The 14,454-nt window shown below is 41.0% G+C and overlaps 1 protein-coding gene across 1 annotated transcript in view; it reads left to right on the top strand.

Moving 5' to 3' along the window:
• Nucleotides 1–279: 279 nt before the first annotated feature.
• The window catches only part of Cradd (CASP2 and RIPK1 domain containing adaptor with death domain), a 163,414-nt gene continuing 149,239 nt past the window's right edge, over nt 280–14,454 (top strand). Inside the window, exons 1-2 of the mRNA XM_027953512.2 lie at nt 280–398; nt 1,583–1,886. Coding sequence (XP_027809313.1) covers nt 1,589–1,886 — 298 coding nt within the window. The 5' untranslated portion in view covers nt 280–398; nt 1,583–1,588. The remainder of the gene's footprint in view (nt 399–1,582; nt 1,887–14,454) is intronic.

Raw genomic sequence — 14,454 nt, 5'->3', positions numbered from 1 at the left:
GTGTTGACGTTTTAAACGCAGTAGTCAGGGAAGACTTTGCTGCTAAAGTGACTTTTGACCTGCCTCTCATGGCAATTGTGTGCAAGGCCCGGGTGGAGTTAACTGTGTTAAGATGCAATGACCCATTTACTCCTAGGTTATCTAAGTTGTTTTCCATTTTCAGGCGGGCGTATTGTTTACCCACAGCAAACATGGCAGGAAAAACTTCAAACTGACCCTGGAGCCCTCAAAAATGATGGCCACAGCACTTCCTGTGCTTGCCCTCAACAAAGATGGCGGCAATACTTCCTGTTTAGGGATTTCGCCTTCAACAAAGATGGTGCTTATGGTACAGGTTTCCTAACAGTCTGGATTCCGGTTGTAGTTTTTTTTTTTTTTTAAGCTACGTGTTTGCAGACGTAAGTAACAGGAATCCATTTTTTTTTTTTTTTTTTTTAATTTCTCGAATGCCCCGTGCTGTGGCTTTGGGCCCTGGGTGGCTCTCTCGCCTTCTTAACTTGTTCTGGTTTCTGAGCAGGGCCAGGGTTGGGGTGGCGGTGCCGGGTCCCGTTCTCCCCTCGGTCCGCTGTGAAGATCCTTCCGCGGTTCAAGTTGCCCCGAAAAATCTCTCACAGTTCGTTTTGTGTGTGACACAATAATAAAGATTTCAGTTGCCGAGGCCGGGAGTTTTTTTTTTTTTTTTTTAAGTTCCAAATGAGCGCTCGAAGGCAAATACGGACCCGCTCCTCCTCCTCACCTGCCCGCCCCCGCCCCGGGGAGCTGAGGAGCGCGGGGCCCGGCGCTGGGAGCCCCGTCCGCCCCCTCCGCGCCACACAGGCTACATCGCCACCGCCCAGCCGCCTCAGTCGCTAGCGACCATCAAAACCTGGGTGGCTTCTGCCCAGTGTCGGCGTGTGGCCTTTTAAAAATTATTATTATTAAGGAGAATAACTCACTAAATGCCCCGTGCGTGTGTGGCCAGGGCAGTGCTGTGATGGAGATTCGGACTGCATAAGGATTATTGTATACTGGACACATGCAATAAATATATTGCTTGTAAGTGACGATGGTGTAAAGGCCTTTTCTCTTAGTGAAAAAGATCCTTAAACTCATTGGTACCTCTGGTTTCTGTCCTCCACTCCCGTTGCTTGTCAGGTTCTGCAGATGCTCGTGGTCATTTTTGGAAATTTGCAGTGATGGTGGCGGGCAATCTCTGATGAAGGCACTGTTAGGAGAAAAACACCGTTTCTTCTCTAAAATGTGTTAAAATAAAATGCCGCTCTGTAATCCTTGCATACACATTTTTTAAGACTTTTTAAGCAAAGTCTCTGGCCTGCTTTTTGGTCAGATCTCTTTATGGAAAGAGGACCTCATTATGTAAAAAGCAGAAACAGAAAAGATGATTCATCTCCACTGTTGTTCCCTGCTTTGGGACGCATCTGAAGTTAACTTGGCTTGTTTTAACAGCCTTGTAGTAAACACCATGGCCTGATATTCAGCATGCTAAGTTTCAAAAATCGGTCAGTTGTTAACACTGCAGCAACTACCTCTAGGGGTGCATCAGCATTCCTATAATCTGAGCCATGGTTTTGTCTCTTTCCAGGGGGAAATGGAGGCCAGAGACAAGCAAGTGCTCCGCTCTCTCCGCCTGGAGCTGGGTGCAGAGGTACTGGTGGAGGGACTGGTTCTTCAGTACCTTTACCAGGAAGGAATCTTGACAGAAAACCATGTCCAAGAAATCAAAGCTCAAGCCACAGGCCTCCGGAAAACAATGCTGCTGCTGGATATCCTCCCCTCTAGGGGTCCAAAAGCATTTGATACCTTCCTAGATTCCCTGCAGGAGTTTCCCTGGGTGAAGGAGAAGCTGGAGAAGGCAAGAGAAGAAGCTGTCATTGAGCTGCCTGCAGGTAGGCCTCCAAAGGATCACTTCAAATCAGCTCCGAAATTGTTGGCACTTACACCTTTTGGATTGGAAATTAATGTGGGCAGGGGTCAGTGGTTCATGCAAGTGAGTAAAGAGTTTGGAAGGAATATGGTGAGGAGGTGGCAACGTAGGAGAGGAAGAATGGACCATGACTGAGAGGTTGTGGAGGGAGCTCAGAGTCCATTTAGAAATGCTTCCAGGGAAACTTGGCAAGTCACTTGGGAGGCATGTTCTCATCAGAGAGCCAGGTCATATCTCAGCCCTTGGCATCAGGAGCCATTTGGAAAGTGCAGATGGGAAAGCAGGCTTTGGCCTGCTGATAACTGATTTGGGGGTGCCAGAGCTGCCAGCTGGAAAAGGTCAGATTCATGGAGGAGGAGACAGCCTCTAGGAAGGCATGCCCTGCACCTGTCCCCTGGGCTGTCCTACAAGGCCAAAGGGGATTGTTTTGAAGACTGACTGACTTTGTTTTTAAAGGCTATTGGTTTAAAGTGTCCTTTTTGGTTTGTCTCTGTTCACATATCTGTAGTATTTAATTTGGTAAGGGCAATACTTTGGGGAGGGTCTCATTTTGATTTTAAGAATTGAAAGCAGTAGAAAAGAAAAAGTTCTGGTGCTGTTGGCCTAGCTTGTGGCAGGAAGATGCGGTATGAAACATTTGTTCCTTTTTAACAGCTCTCATCACCCCTACCTTTTACAAAGATCGAGGAACAGAGAAATGAACAATTAAAAATGATAATTTTTTTTTTCAATACTGGGGATTGAACCCAGGACCTTGTATATGCCAGGTGCACACTCTACCATGGAAGTACATCCTCAGCCCAGGCTGGCCCCCTGAGCTTGTGATCCTCCTGCTATTAGTCTCTTGGTAGCTGGGATTGCAGGCATGTGGCAAAAAAGAATAAAATTTTAGAAGAGAATTGAAAGTTGACTTGCAGATTTTTAACAGAAAATTAAGTGAATCTGAAGAAATGAAAATGGGAATTATGCTTCTACTCATGATGTACAGCAGTACAAAATGATCTTTTTTGTATTAAGTATTTTGATAGTGAAAGGCTTTCGGTTTGCCAGTTTTGTTGTTTCCTACTATGTGCTGCCAGGAGGAACCTCTAAGTCAAATACCAGGAAAGCACCAATAATTTTTTAACATCTTCCCAATCCTACATTTATGTTTTGCTTTCACTAAATGTAGAGATGTCTTAGATACTTGGCTTGGTTTTAATTTTGTAAGGACAATCCAAACTGAGTTACAGATTTTCTTAGCAGAGCTAATATATCAGCATCCTCTGGAGTTTCTGACACAGTGATTATTAAAACTACTCAAAGTCAGTGGTCCCTAGACTTTGTTGTTGCTGGTTTTTAAATAGGAGTATAGCTAGTTTAAAAATATGCTACTAATACGAGACCACTTTTATTGCTTTTATTTTTATTACGTCATCTTTTGAATGATTTTTTTTCAGATCACATGGTATTAAATAATCATAATTCTTCTTTTTTCATTAATGACGTATGTCTGAATCTTTGACCAGCATGAGATAATCAGTTAGGAAGACCGATAAAAATCTCAGTGGAAAAAACAAAAATATTTTTATTCCTAGCTTGACTAAATTACATGTAAATGTATGGTTTAGGCTTTTTGAAATACTGAAAATGGCTGGCCTTGGAGGACCATGGATGTTCTTAGCATGGACTGTGCTTACAAAATTAAATGCTCTAGCTGTCTGAACATATCCAAGCTAATGTATCTTAAGATGTTTCTACTAATTTACTGAAAGCAGAACACATAACTCAGGATTGGGGAGATGTTAAAAAATTATTGGTGCTTTCCTGGTATTTGACTTAGAGGTTCCTCCTGGCAGCACATAGTTGGAAACAACAAACCAGGGGAATCGAAAGCCTTTCACTATCAAAACATTTAATTATATGATCATTATAGGTGATGTAAATAGTATTGCTGCACCTCTTTTGTGGAAGTGTGACCCCCATTTCCTCAGATTCATTCAGACAGCAAGAAGCAGTTAAGACAGTTTCTACTACATGAAAGTTACAGAGAAACTGAGGGAAAAATAGGTTTTTGAAAGCAAGCAGAATGAAGCAGTATATAGTGGAGAAAAACTGTGCATATATGTGTGTTGAAGTTTAGAAATATAAGGTTTTCCTCAAAGTTTGTTAATTTTGTAGAAGGGGTCAAATGGAGAGATAGTGTGGCTTAGAAAGAAACAGTATTTGTAATTGTTTTCCTTTTTATTGAGTAACACTGCTATTGAAAAAAGTATTCTGAAGCAGAGGTTTGATTTATGTATGTCTCTGTATACCTTCCACCATAACAATTACATACATTCATTTTTTAGATAGGTGTTTTTATTAAATGTTGACTATTTAAAATAATATTATAAAATATAAGTAATATTTGAAGAATAAGGTAAAGTAAACATCTGTCTTCTCATCACTCAGTTTAAGAAAAATATGACAATTGTTTTGAGAATCCCTGGTGCTCCTTTCCAGTCCCCTCCTTCTTAACCCTCACTCACTGGTAGACCCTGAATTTGGAGTTTGTTGTTCATTCTCTTCCTCACTTTGTAGTTTCCATATCATGGAAATCACTTTTAAAATCTGCAAGTCGTTGAAGAATATAGTATGTATGGGTTCTAGTGGTAAATGTGTGGATATGTATATGTGGATATTTAATGTGTAGGAGGGAAGGGATGGAACCAAATGATATATTTTAAAGGAGTTGACAGTTAATAACCTTCTTGCTTAAGACATTAAAGTAATTAATTTCATAGCAATATTTTAAATCTTAAATTAAGTTGGAATTTAATGAATTGGAAACCTAGGGAGTTTTTTTTTTTGTTTGTTTTTTATTGCTTTTTTTTTTGTTTTTAAATTCTGGATGACTATCAGAGATATAATTCCTTCCAATTTAATGTCTCCGGAAAAAAGCAGGTAAACCCAGAAGGCTATTTCCTAGGACCTCAGGGCTTCTCCAGCATTGTAACAGAGAGTTTTAACAAGCTTTGCAGTAGGCCACTTACATTGTTGTAGTGGCATCTTTGATCTTTGAGGAACTGGACTGTGGGAAAATGTGGTGCTTCTGTCTGAATGTATATGATTCACCGCCTCTTACTTTTCACTCATTTTGGTTGCAATCATTAATTTGTTTGTATGGATTTCTTGGCCTTCTCTTCAGAGGCCTTGAGAACCTGAGAAGGAGTGTCCTTCTCTCTAGGCAAGAGATTGATCCTCTTTAAGAATGAACTGATTTTAAGTTTTCTTGTTGTGTTCTTCTAGCAGATTCTTGGTTTTCCCTTTGTTTATTTAATTTTTATTTTTCATTTATCAATTTTGAACTGTCTCAGACTTTTTTTTTTTGGTGGGGGGGGGAGGTAATCCTGGTTAGTTGCTTATTTGTGTGCTGGATGTAGTTCTTTAGTGAATTGTATCTTGTTCTCCTTTTATTCTTCCACACCACCCCCACAACACACACCCAGGGAATCCTAAAACATAAAAGCAAACAAACAAAAAACTAAAACCTTTGATTTTTTTTTCAGAATCTGCCTAGGTCTCCCAATCTCTGTTAATTAAAAAAAAAAAAAAAACCGGCTAAGACATAAATGGATGACTTTTTTTTTTTTTAAACCCTATAAGGATTCTTACCTTTTAAAAGGGAAATTCTGACGATAAAATGACTTAATCTGTGTTGACACTGTGGAAGGAACACTTTACAGCATGTCCCTCTCTGGCCAAGGTCACATACTAGATATTAGATCAGCTGGACATCCTTTCTGGACTCCTGTCCTATCATTTTAGGAGATGGGGACAGTGTGGTATGTGAGTGTGAGCAGCCTGTGCCAGCCTGGCTTCCCACTCCCTGTGGGTCCTGCCTGCCCTGACCACTCACTCCAGTGCCTGGGCTCATCTGAATCTGGAAAGGTTTATCCGCAACTCCAGCCGCACTGTCTGGTGAGACTTGGCCTCACGGCAGAGCGGCCTCTGGGCCATGGGACCTGTTTTCCCTAGGTTGGCCCTGGCTGTGGGACTAGGTCTCTGCCAAGATTTTCACTTACCAGTCTGCCTAGTAACCCTGCCTTTTACCCCAGTCTTCCTTTAGACTTGGGAGTTTTGTTTTTTAGTTTTTCTCTCCTCCCTATCTTGATTCTTGCTTTATGTATTCTTAGCCACTGTCAAGAGTGAAGGACAGATCTCTGGGACACAGTTCAGCGCCTCCCACAGTTCAGTTCGGCGCTCAAGAGCGCCTTCAGCTCTTGAGCCTGCTGGAGTGGCTGTCCTGAGACTGTCACTTGTTCAGCAGGTTTTCCCCAAGGACCCTATGCCCCAGACTGCCTGGCTGTCCTCACTGGCACGGTGTTCAGGGCTCTGGCTGGTCTCTTTTCCTCCTGCCTATGGCTCCAGGGCTCAGCTTGTCCCTTGTGGAACTGTTCTTGAATAGTCATGCTGAGCCACCTCAGCTGCCACCTGAGATGCACTCTGGCTCTGAGGGTATACACTTGGAGGCATCAGCAGTTACTAAGCGCTCGTGGCAGACTTATAGACATTGTAATAGGCTCATTAGAGAAATTTCTAGCTAGGGATTCTTCTTGTAGGATCCTGCAGTCATGCCGCATAACTGAGCCTGCTCTGCATAATTTCTGTATTGATCTCAGTTTATCTCCCTGTGGGCTGTCCAGGCTCTTCACTGTGGCTGAGTAGTGCTCACCTGTGGCATCGTGTGTGTGAAGGGAGAACACCTGATCAGTTTCTACCATGTGCTAGATGTCCGGTGCCAATGGTATAGCAGTAACCAAAACAAAGTCCCTGCTCTCCTGGAACTCTGTGGTTCTGGGGGGAGAGGGTAAAGAACTGGGGACAAACCATAAGCAAATGAATAAATAACCTATCTGGTGGTGATGAATGCTGTGAAGAGTGTGTGTGGGAGTGAGGGTGGCCAGGGAAGCCTCTCTGATGTGGGGACACTGGGTGGAGACCTGACTTCTGTGACAGAGTGGCCCGCAAGGACACAGGAACTAGAGTGGGAGCATGGGTGACAGTGTGGATAGATAAGACACCATCCTCACAGAAATGAACCACATTCCATATCTGCGTAGGCTCAGTCACCACTGTTTGTTGTGCTTCCTGTTGTACAGACATGACCTTGGCTGCTATTAAGATGATTCGAGATGATTTGTGGACATGGGATTAAATAATGCTTAATCACACAATGGGAATGCGTTTGCTTTTTACTTCTGTTATAGTCTTGGAAAGAATGATCAGAGGTTCTCATGCTTAAGGCCTTCTGTTGGCCTTAAATAATTAGCTAGAATTTAGTTGTATTGCTTTTTTTGTGTGTGTCAGGGGAGTATCAATTTTAATGGGTTCCTTTCATTCAGGGCAAGTTCCTATTAAAAATACATTATTTTTATTTAACCAGTTAAGTCCCAGGATTTCCAATTCTATGATTATCTCAGTGAAATTGACATAGATACATTAAAATAGGTTGGAAATAATAATTTAGAGTTTACATATATTATTAATTACTGTTGCTATATTACATTGGCATTTTTCCATTATGCTAATTTCCATATTATTATATTACATAATTAGACCATATATTATATACGATGTTTAAGTTTTTAAAAGTGTTCCACAGCTGGGACAATGGGACAAACTGGATTAATTAAGCACAAATGAGTGAACAGAGGGCTAGTGATGTAGCCCAGTGGTAAAACACTTGCCAACATGTTCAAGTCCCGGATTTGAACCTCAGTACCAAAAAAAAAAAAAAAAAAGGAGAGAGACAACATAAAGAAAAATACTAAAAACATAATAGGAAGCCCTGGGGACATGGCAAGGAGTGTGAAGGTGCTTTTCATGTGTTCCCATGTGTACAGTGTGGCAGGAGTTCGGGGAGGAGCCGGGACCTGGCTGGCGTGGTGAGGGCGAGAGGGCTCTGGCTTTGTTCAGATGCAGACGCTGCTGCTCTCAAGGCACTTTCAGTTTTGCCCAGGCAGTTTATGCGAAGTGACAGGAACTGGTTAAGCTTATTAGTAGAATTACTAAGTTTATAAGTTTCTAAATGTTAAACACATGTATCTGCTGCTGTAACAGTCAGCAAGATGGAGCCAGATTCTGGTGTTATGGAATTTGGGAGCTGGGAGGGACTCAAAGATCATCTAATTTTTCTCTGAGCAAACAGAGGCCTAGGAGATTAAGTCAGCTTGCCCACGATCACACAGCTAGTTGATGTAATTTATTGCTGGGACTGGAATCCCAGCCTCCCAAATCTTGATTTAGGACTTTTCCTGCCTCGAAATCTTGGCTCCCCACTGGGTTTGAAATGGAATTGTATTATGCTGTAGTGTTAATAATTGAAAGAGGTTTTTTAAAAATTGTACTAATGTATTTTTTTTTATTTTAAGGGGAAATTTTTCAAGGGCTTTTAGAGGTATACTGGGATGAGGTTTTACTAAAATATCTTATTTTTATTGGTGCTAATTTTAATCATTAAAAAATGATGATAGTTTAGTAGTGCATCTTATCAGAAGTTTTTTTCTCAGCTTCTGCAAGGCTGACATAAAGGAAGAGCGGAAGACTTTTATCGAGTATTTATGAGACTGATGAAATAATGCATCTGTTGGCAGCTAATTGCAGCTCTTTCTAGGAATAGTGAACCATGTGACAGGTCTTGCCCCAGCAGGGATGCCTCTGTTTCACTTTAAAAAAATGGATTTAATGTTCTTTTTGCTTAGAAAGTCTGACTGTGACTTTTTCCTCCCTCCTGTGGATGTATGGACCATTTGGCTACATCAATCACCCTGTTGACCTCAGGGTTGATTTAGCTCAGTCTTTCTGGCTGTGTACTGGAATCACCTGGGGAACTTTTAAAAAGTTCTGATGCTCAGACTCTGCTGTAGGCCAATCCTTTACAAAATCTTTGAAAGTGGGGCCTGGACAATGTAGCATAGATAATTCACACACTTGTGTTTGCAAACATAGGCACAAACACAAATACCTCAGGAGGTTATTTTAAAATACAACCCAGGGTTAAGAACCTTGAGATCTGACCAGCTGATTAGGTAGGTGGCTCTTTGCTCACTTACTGCTCCCCAACTATGGGCTTCCCAAAGCTGTGCTCTTACTTAAAGAGTTGTTTTTGTTTTCAGGTGTGAGGACGTAGAGGGTGGTAGAAATGGAGGTGTAGAAGGATATTAGTTTGCAAATGTTTTTCCCTCTTGAATTTCTTGAACACTGTTGCTTAAGAATGTTTCAGAATGTTGGACCCCATAATGTTGGTAGTGAAGACACTACCAACACTAAAATCCATTAGTGCTCTATGAGGAATGGGGTGTACAGGCTGGATGCACATAAGAACAAAATTGTAGGTTTTTGCATTAGCTGGAGAAATTGAATTGGGGGCATTATTTTCATTTTACCTGTTCACATTGTGTGGTAGTTGCAAAAACTCAAAATACTTTGTGTTCTGTGGATCAAACTGTGTCCAAATGGAGACAAACCCACCAATGAAGAAGGAGTTGGATGCTTTATATCTGTTGGAACTTTTATTTGTTCTCAGATATAAGCTGAGCTGAAGGTGGCTTGAGAATAGATGAGAAGAAAGAGACAGATGGCCTCTGGTCAGAGTGCAGCTGGCCTAGTCTCTCCTTCCGCAGGGTGGTCAGACAGGCTGTCTGCCAAGATTTTGTTTGAATTAAAAATGAGTTCAGCTGGTGTGGTGGTGCACACCTGTGCGGGCAGGAGGAGTTCGAGTTCAAAGCCAACCTCGGCAAAAAATCGAGATGTTAAGCAACTCAGATCCTGTCTCTAAATAAAGTACAAAATATGGCTGGAGATGTGGCTCAGTGGCCAAGTGCCCCTGAGTTCAACTCCCGGTACCGGGAAAAAAAAAATGAGTTTTAGTATTTCTTGTATCTCACCAAGAACCTCAGATGTCATTGGTAAAATAATTGTATTTAAGGGGGGCCTACTGTGTGCCAGGTACCCTTCTAAGTCCTTTGCATTTATTTATCCATTTAATAAATAATAATAACTTGATGAGGTCGGTTATTCCCTCATTAGATGAGAAAATGCAGACATAGAGATATTAAATATTTTTCTGAAAAAGACACACTGTAGTTAGTAGAGAGAATTTGGAATCCAGGCACTTTGACTTCAAAGCCTGCTAACTCATATCCTATAAAAATATTTGCTCATAATTCACCTTTCTCCCCTCCCAAATTCTGATAACCTTAGGCTGCTCCAGAGCCCATCATTACTAGCTCTCCCTCCTCCCTCCCCAGTCTTGCCTAGTCGCACACCTGAGGGGCTTGGCTGCTTTCTCTTTCCTGCCTGTTGTCCTGAGGTTCATTCCTGCCCGGTATCTCCCTCTCCCCCTCTCCCTCATTTTACCCTTATTTTGGCTGGGAGGTTAGGGTATAATGTAAGCCTACCTGGGGTCAAGGAAGGGTCTGTGTCTCTCCCATCCCAGCTGCTACCTTGAGAATAAAAGAAGATTAAATCTCAACTGTGATGAGGGGACAGTGAATTGGTCCCTCTGGCAATAGAATCAGCCCCACTTTTGCAGTTCTTGAATCCTGCTGCCTAAAGCTGTCCGTTCAGCCACCAGCTTTTCTGGTGCTGCTGCTTCAGTTTCAGTGCATGCTCAGTGAGGTGGTGACACTTTTTTGGGGGGTATGGTTCATACATGCGGGCCGCTGCAGCTAGCTGCAGGAATGCCTGCTTTGCTTAGTGTTAACAGGCAGCTGTGTTCATACTTGTTCCTCAGTTTGGGCAAAAGGAGAGTGCCCTTGGAGGGCAATTCCCTAAGGAGGGTGAAAAAGGAATGTGTTGTGTTTTTCCAAACATTATATTTTAATTGAAGAAGCAATGTAACATGAAGAAGTAGTTTGGGGCAGGTTTCAGTCCTAGGCTTTCTTTTGATAATGTTATAAAAGAAACCTTAACTCCTTGAGAGAAGTGCCAGGTTGATAATTCCTGGAAATGTTCAGGTTCTATTTACACTTAGCACCATGGCAGAGAGGGTGGCAACGCTGTTACCAAAATAACACCGCTGAGCTGAGATGTCATAACTGGCTGGAAAGGAAATAGGAATAAACAAACTTAGTTTCCCCCGCACTCTCACTCAGTACGCAACACAGAATGCTTCTGGGACCAAATGTGCGGGAGTCCTCCCCCATCCCAAGCAAGCTGAGCTGCTGCACGGACACCAGCTGGTGTCCACTAATTCAGTTAAATTCTGACACCTTCTACCTGGTGGTAGTATCTGATCCCTCAGTTGAGATTGCTAAGTACCTAAGACTGCCCCTGTTTTTAATGCCAGTCACAAGTTTGTTCCTCTGGCTTTAAATTAGGGTCACCATTTACTCCCTTCTTGGGTTCAATTAATTTGCTGGGGCTACTTGTGGAACTCAGGGAACCATGCTTGCCCGTGTATTATGTTAGGAAGGACGCACAGGCTGAGGTGTGAAGAAGGGGCATAGAGATTCTAAGGATTTTAGGAGTTGTATACCAGGAAAAGAGTGAAGACAATATATATATTTTTGACATCACAGTGGCAAGTGAGAAGCTTGTGATTTTGTCTTTTTATTTATTTACTAATTTTTATTATTATTTCTTTTGCAGTGCTGAGGAGCAAATCCAGGGCTTTCTGCTTGCTAGGCAAGTGCTCTACCACTAAGCTACACCCTCAGTCCTGGCTTGTGGTTTTAGAGCCTAAATATTAATCTCTAAAAGCACCTCTCCGTTCTACCATTTGTTGGTATGCTGCACAGGTGCAGAGTGGTAATGGTGAGATTGTTACAGAGAATACAGAGCAGGTGGACTGTGTCTGCTGGGACTTGTCCTGTCGCTATAACTATAGGTTAGAGCTGGAAAGGATCTTAGAGACCCTTCTTTATAGATGAGGGAAGGAAGGGATGTAACCAAGTCTAACAGTATGTAGAGTTCTTTGGTTTTAGCAGTAGAACTTTATGCTAATATAAACAAAAATAAAAATTTCTCTGAAGTTTACCGGATAGTTCCCAACTTTGAAGGAATGGCCAAAATTGCAGGAGTCAATAAGGGCAGGAATGAGGCAGCAAGGGAGAGTTAAGGCCACTGGGATGAGTATCTCCAGTCAAGTTTCTCCATTGTGCCCTGCCTCAGGATTCAAAGACTATGAGCCAAGTTTGGAGCAAGCTAGGTCCTCATAAACCTTTTCAAAATCAGAATGCTTTGGAGAAAAAGAATAGATTGAAAATAGGGTTGATATAGAGAGGAGGTTAGAAAGAATCTGAATTAAGTACTGGGTTAAGTGTCACACACTTATTTGATATATAGAAACTCACTCTATCCTCATAATAAGTCTTGGAGGTAGGTACTATTATCTTCATTTGCATTTTACAGGTGAGTAGACTAAGATGTTAGATAAGTTGTGCAGGTTCACACACTGAGGTAGTAACAGGCCTGGGCTTTGAAGACCAACAGTCCAGACCACACTTCTCATCACTACACTGTCTTATTTTACCTCTAAGACCTGTTCGTGGTTCTGAGTAGGTCACATGTCCTAGGTTACCTGACTTAGGCTAGCACTGCTTCCTTATTTTCTGACCCCTTTCTTGCCTTAGGTCTCACATGTAGCCAACATTCTCATTGTGTGTATGTCAGTGTCTATTTGTCACACTCTCTTTTTAACAGTTTACCAAATGAAAGATTAAAAAAAAATACCAAAGATGATAAAAGACTTCTCTATGTGATTTAACAAAATAGAGACATTGAATGAGATGCCATGGAAATGTTTTATTTGTTTAGTTTTTAAACTTATCTCTTCACTTTCAATCTCTTTTTATTATTAGTCATGTATTGATGCTATGGGCAAATGTGCCTTTTTAGGTCTTTGTATTTGAGCCTTTATATTTCTTCACTGTGGCTAACTGCTTTGGTTAGGACTTTTAGTATTATGTTGAATGAAAGTGGTGAGAGAGAGCATCCTTGTCTTGTTCTTGATGGTAGAAGAAAAGCTTTTAAATTCCCATTGTTGAATATGATGTTAGCTATGGGTTTGTCACATGTGGCTCTTATTATGTTGTGGTACAATCTTTCTATTCCTAATATGTTGAGTTGTTGTCATGAAAAGATGTTGAATTTTGTCAAATTCTTTCATTGCCATCTACTGAAACAATCATATGATTTTTGTTCTTTGTTCTGTTGATGTGTATTACATTTATTGATTGGCATATGTTAACCATCCTTGCATTCCCTTAATCCTGGTGAATTGATCCTTGTAATGTGTTGTTGACATTGATTTGCTGGTATTTGTGATTTGTGCATTTATATTCATCAGGGATGTTGGGCTAACTTTCTTTTCTTATCTCTTCAATAAATGGCATTGGGACAAATTAAAAGCACAGTGATATATTACCTCATACCTATTAGAATGGCTATGATCAAAAAGATAAAAGGTAAATATTGGAGGAGTATGATCTTGTTAGTGGGAATGTAAATTAATAAATCATTATGGAGAACAATATGGAAATCCCTCAGAAAATTAAACTAGAACTACTGTACAACCCAACAATCCTACTACTGCCATCTACTGAAATCTGTATCCAAAGGAAATCAGTATGTCAAAGAGATATCATTGCAGCATTATTCACAATAATCAAGATATGGAATCGACCTGAGTATCCATCAGCAAATGAGTTGATAAAGAAAATATGGTAGATATACACAATTGAATACTATTCAGCCTTTAAAAAGGAAATACTATCATTTTAAACATTAAAGTTTTTTTTTTTTTTTTTTTGTTATCAGGGATTGAACCCAGGGACATTTAACCATTGAGCCACATGTCAGCCCTTTTGTTATTTTGAGACAGGGTCTTGCTAAGTTGCTTAGGACCTTGCTAAGTTATTGAGGCTGGCTTTGAACTTGTGATCCTCCTGCCTCAGCCTCCCAAGCCTCTGGAATTACAGGCTTGTTGGAAATCCTATAATATGGCAATGTGCATGAACCTAGAGGATATCATTCTAATAAGCCAAACACAGAAAGACAAATATATCATGATCTCATGTATATGTGGAATCTGAAAAAGTTAAAATCTTAGAAGGAGAAAATAGAATGGTGGTTACTAGGGCCTGGGAGAGAGGTGGTTGGGGAGATGTTGCTCAAAGAATTAAAAAAAAAAAAAAAAAAAGGAGGAAAAGGTTCAAGAGGTTAGTTGTATAACCTGGTGACTATAATTAATACTGTATTAAATTCTTGAAAAATCACAGAAGGTAAATTTTAAGTGTCCTAACCCTAAAAATATGATAAGTATATAAGGTAATGCATATGTTAATTATCTCAACCCCTCCACAATGTGTATATGCTATGGTCTGAATGTTTCCTAAAATTCCTGTGTTAAAACTTAATCCACAATCTGGTGGTGTTAAGTAGTAGGGCCTTTGAGGATGTGACTTGAGGGAACTAGCATAAGTTGTTTTGCCCTTCCACCTTGTGCCATGTGAGGGTGCAGTGCTGGCCCCTCCTGCCATGTGAAGATGCCATGAGAAGGATCT

Source organism: Marmota flaviventris, chromosome 3 (assembly GCF_047511675.1).
Source record: "Marmota flaviventris isolate mMarFla1 chromosome 3, mMarFla1.hap1, whole genome shotgun sequence".
NCBI lineage: Eukaryota > Metazoa > Chordata > Mammalia > Rodentia > Sciuridae > Marmota > Marmota flaviventris.
The sequence above is the reverse complement of the archived record's forward strand: the minus strand, read 5'-3'. Positions and strand labels throughout refer to the sequence as shown.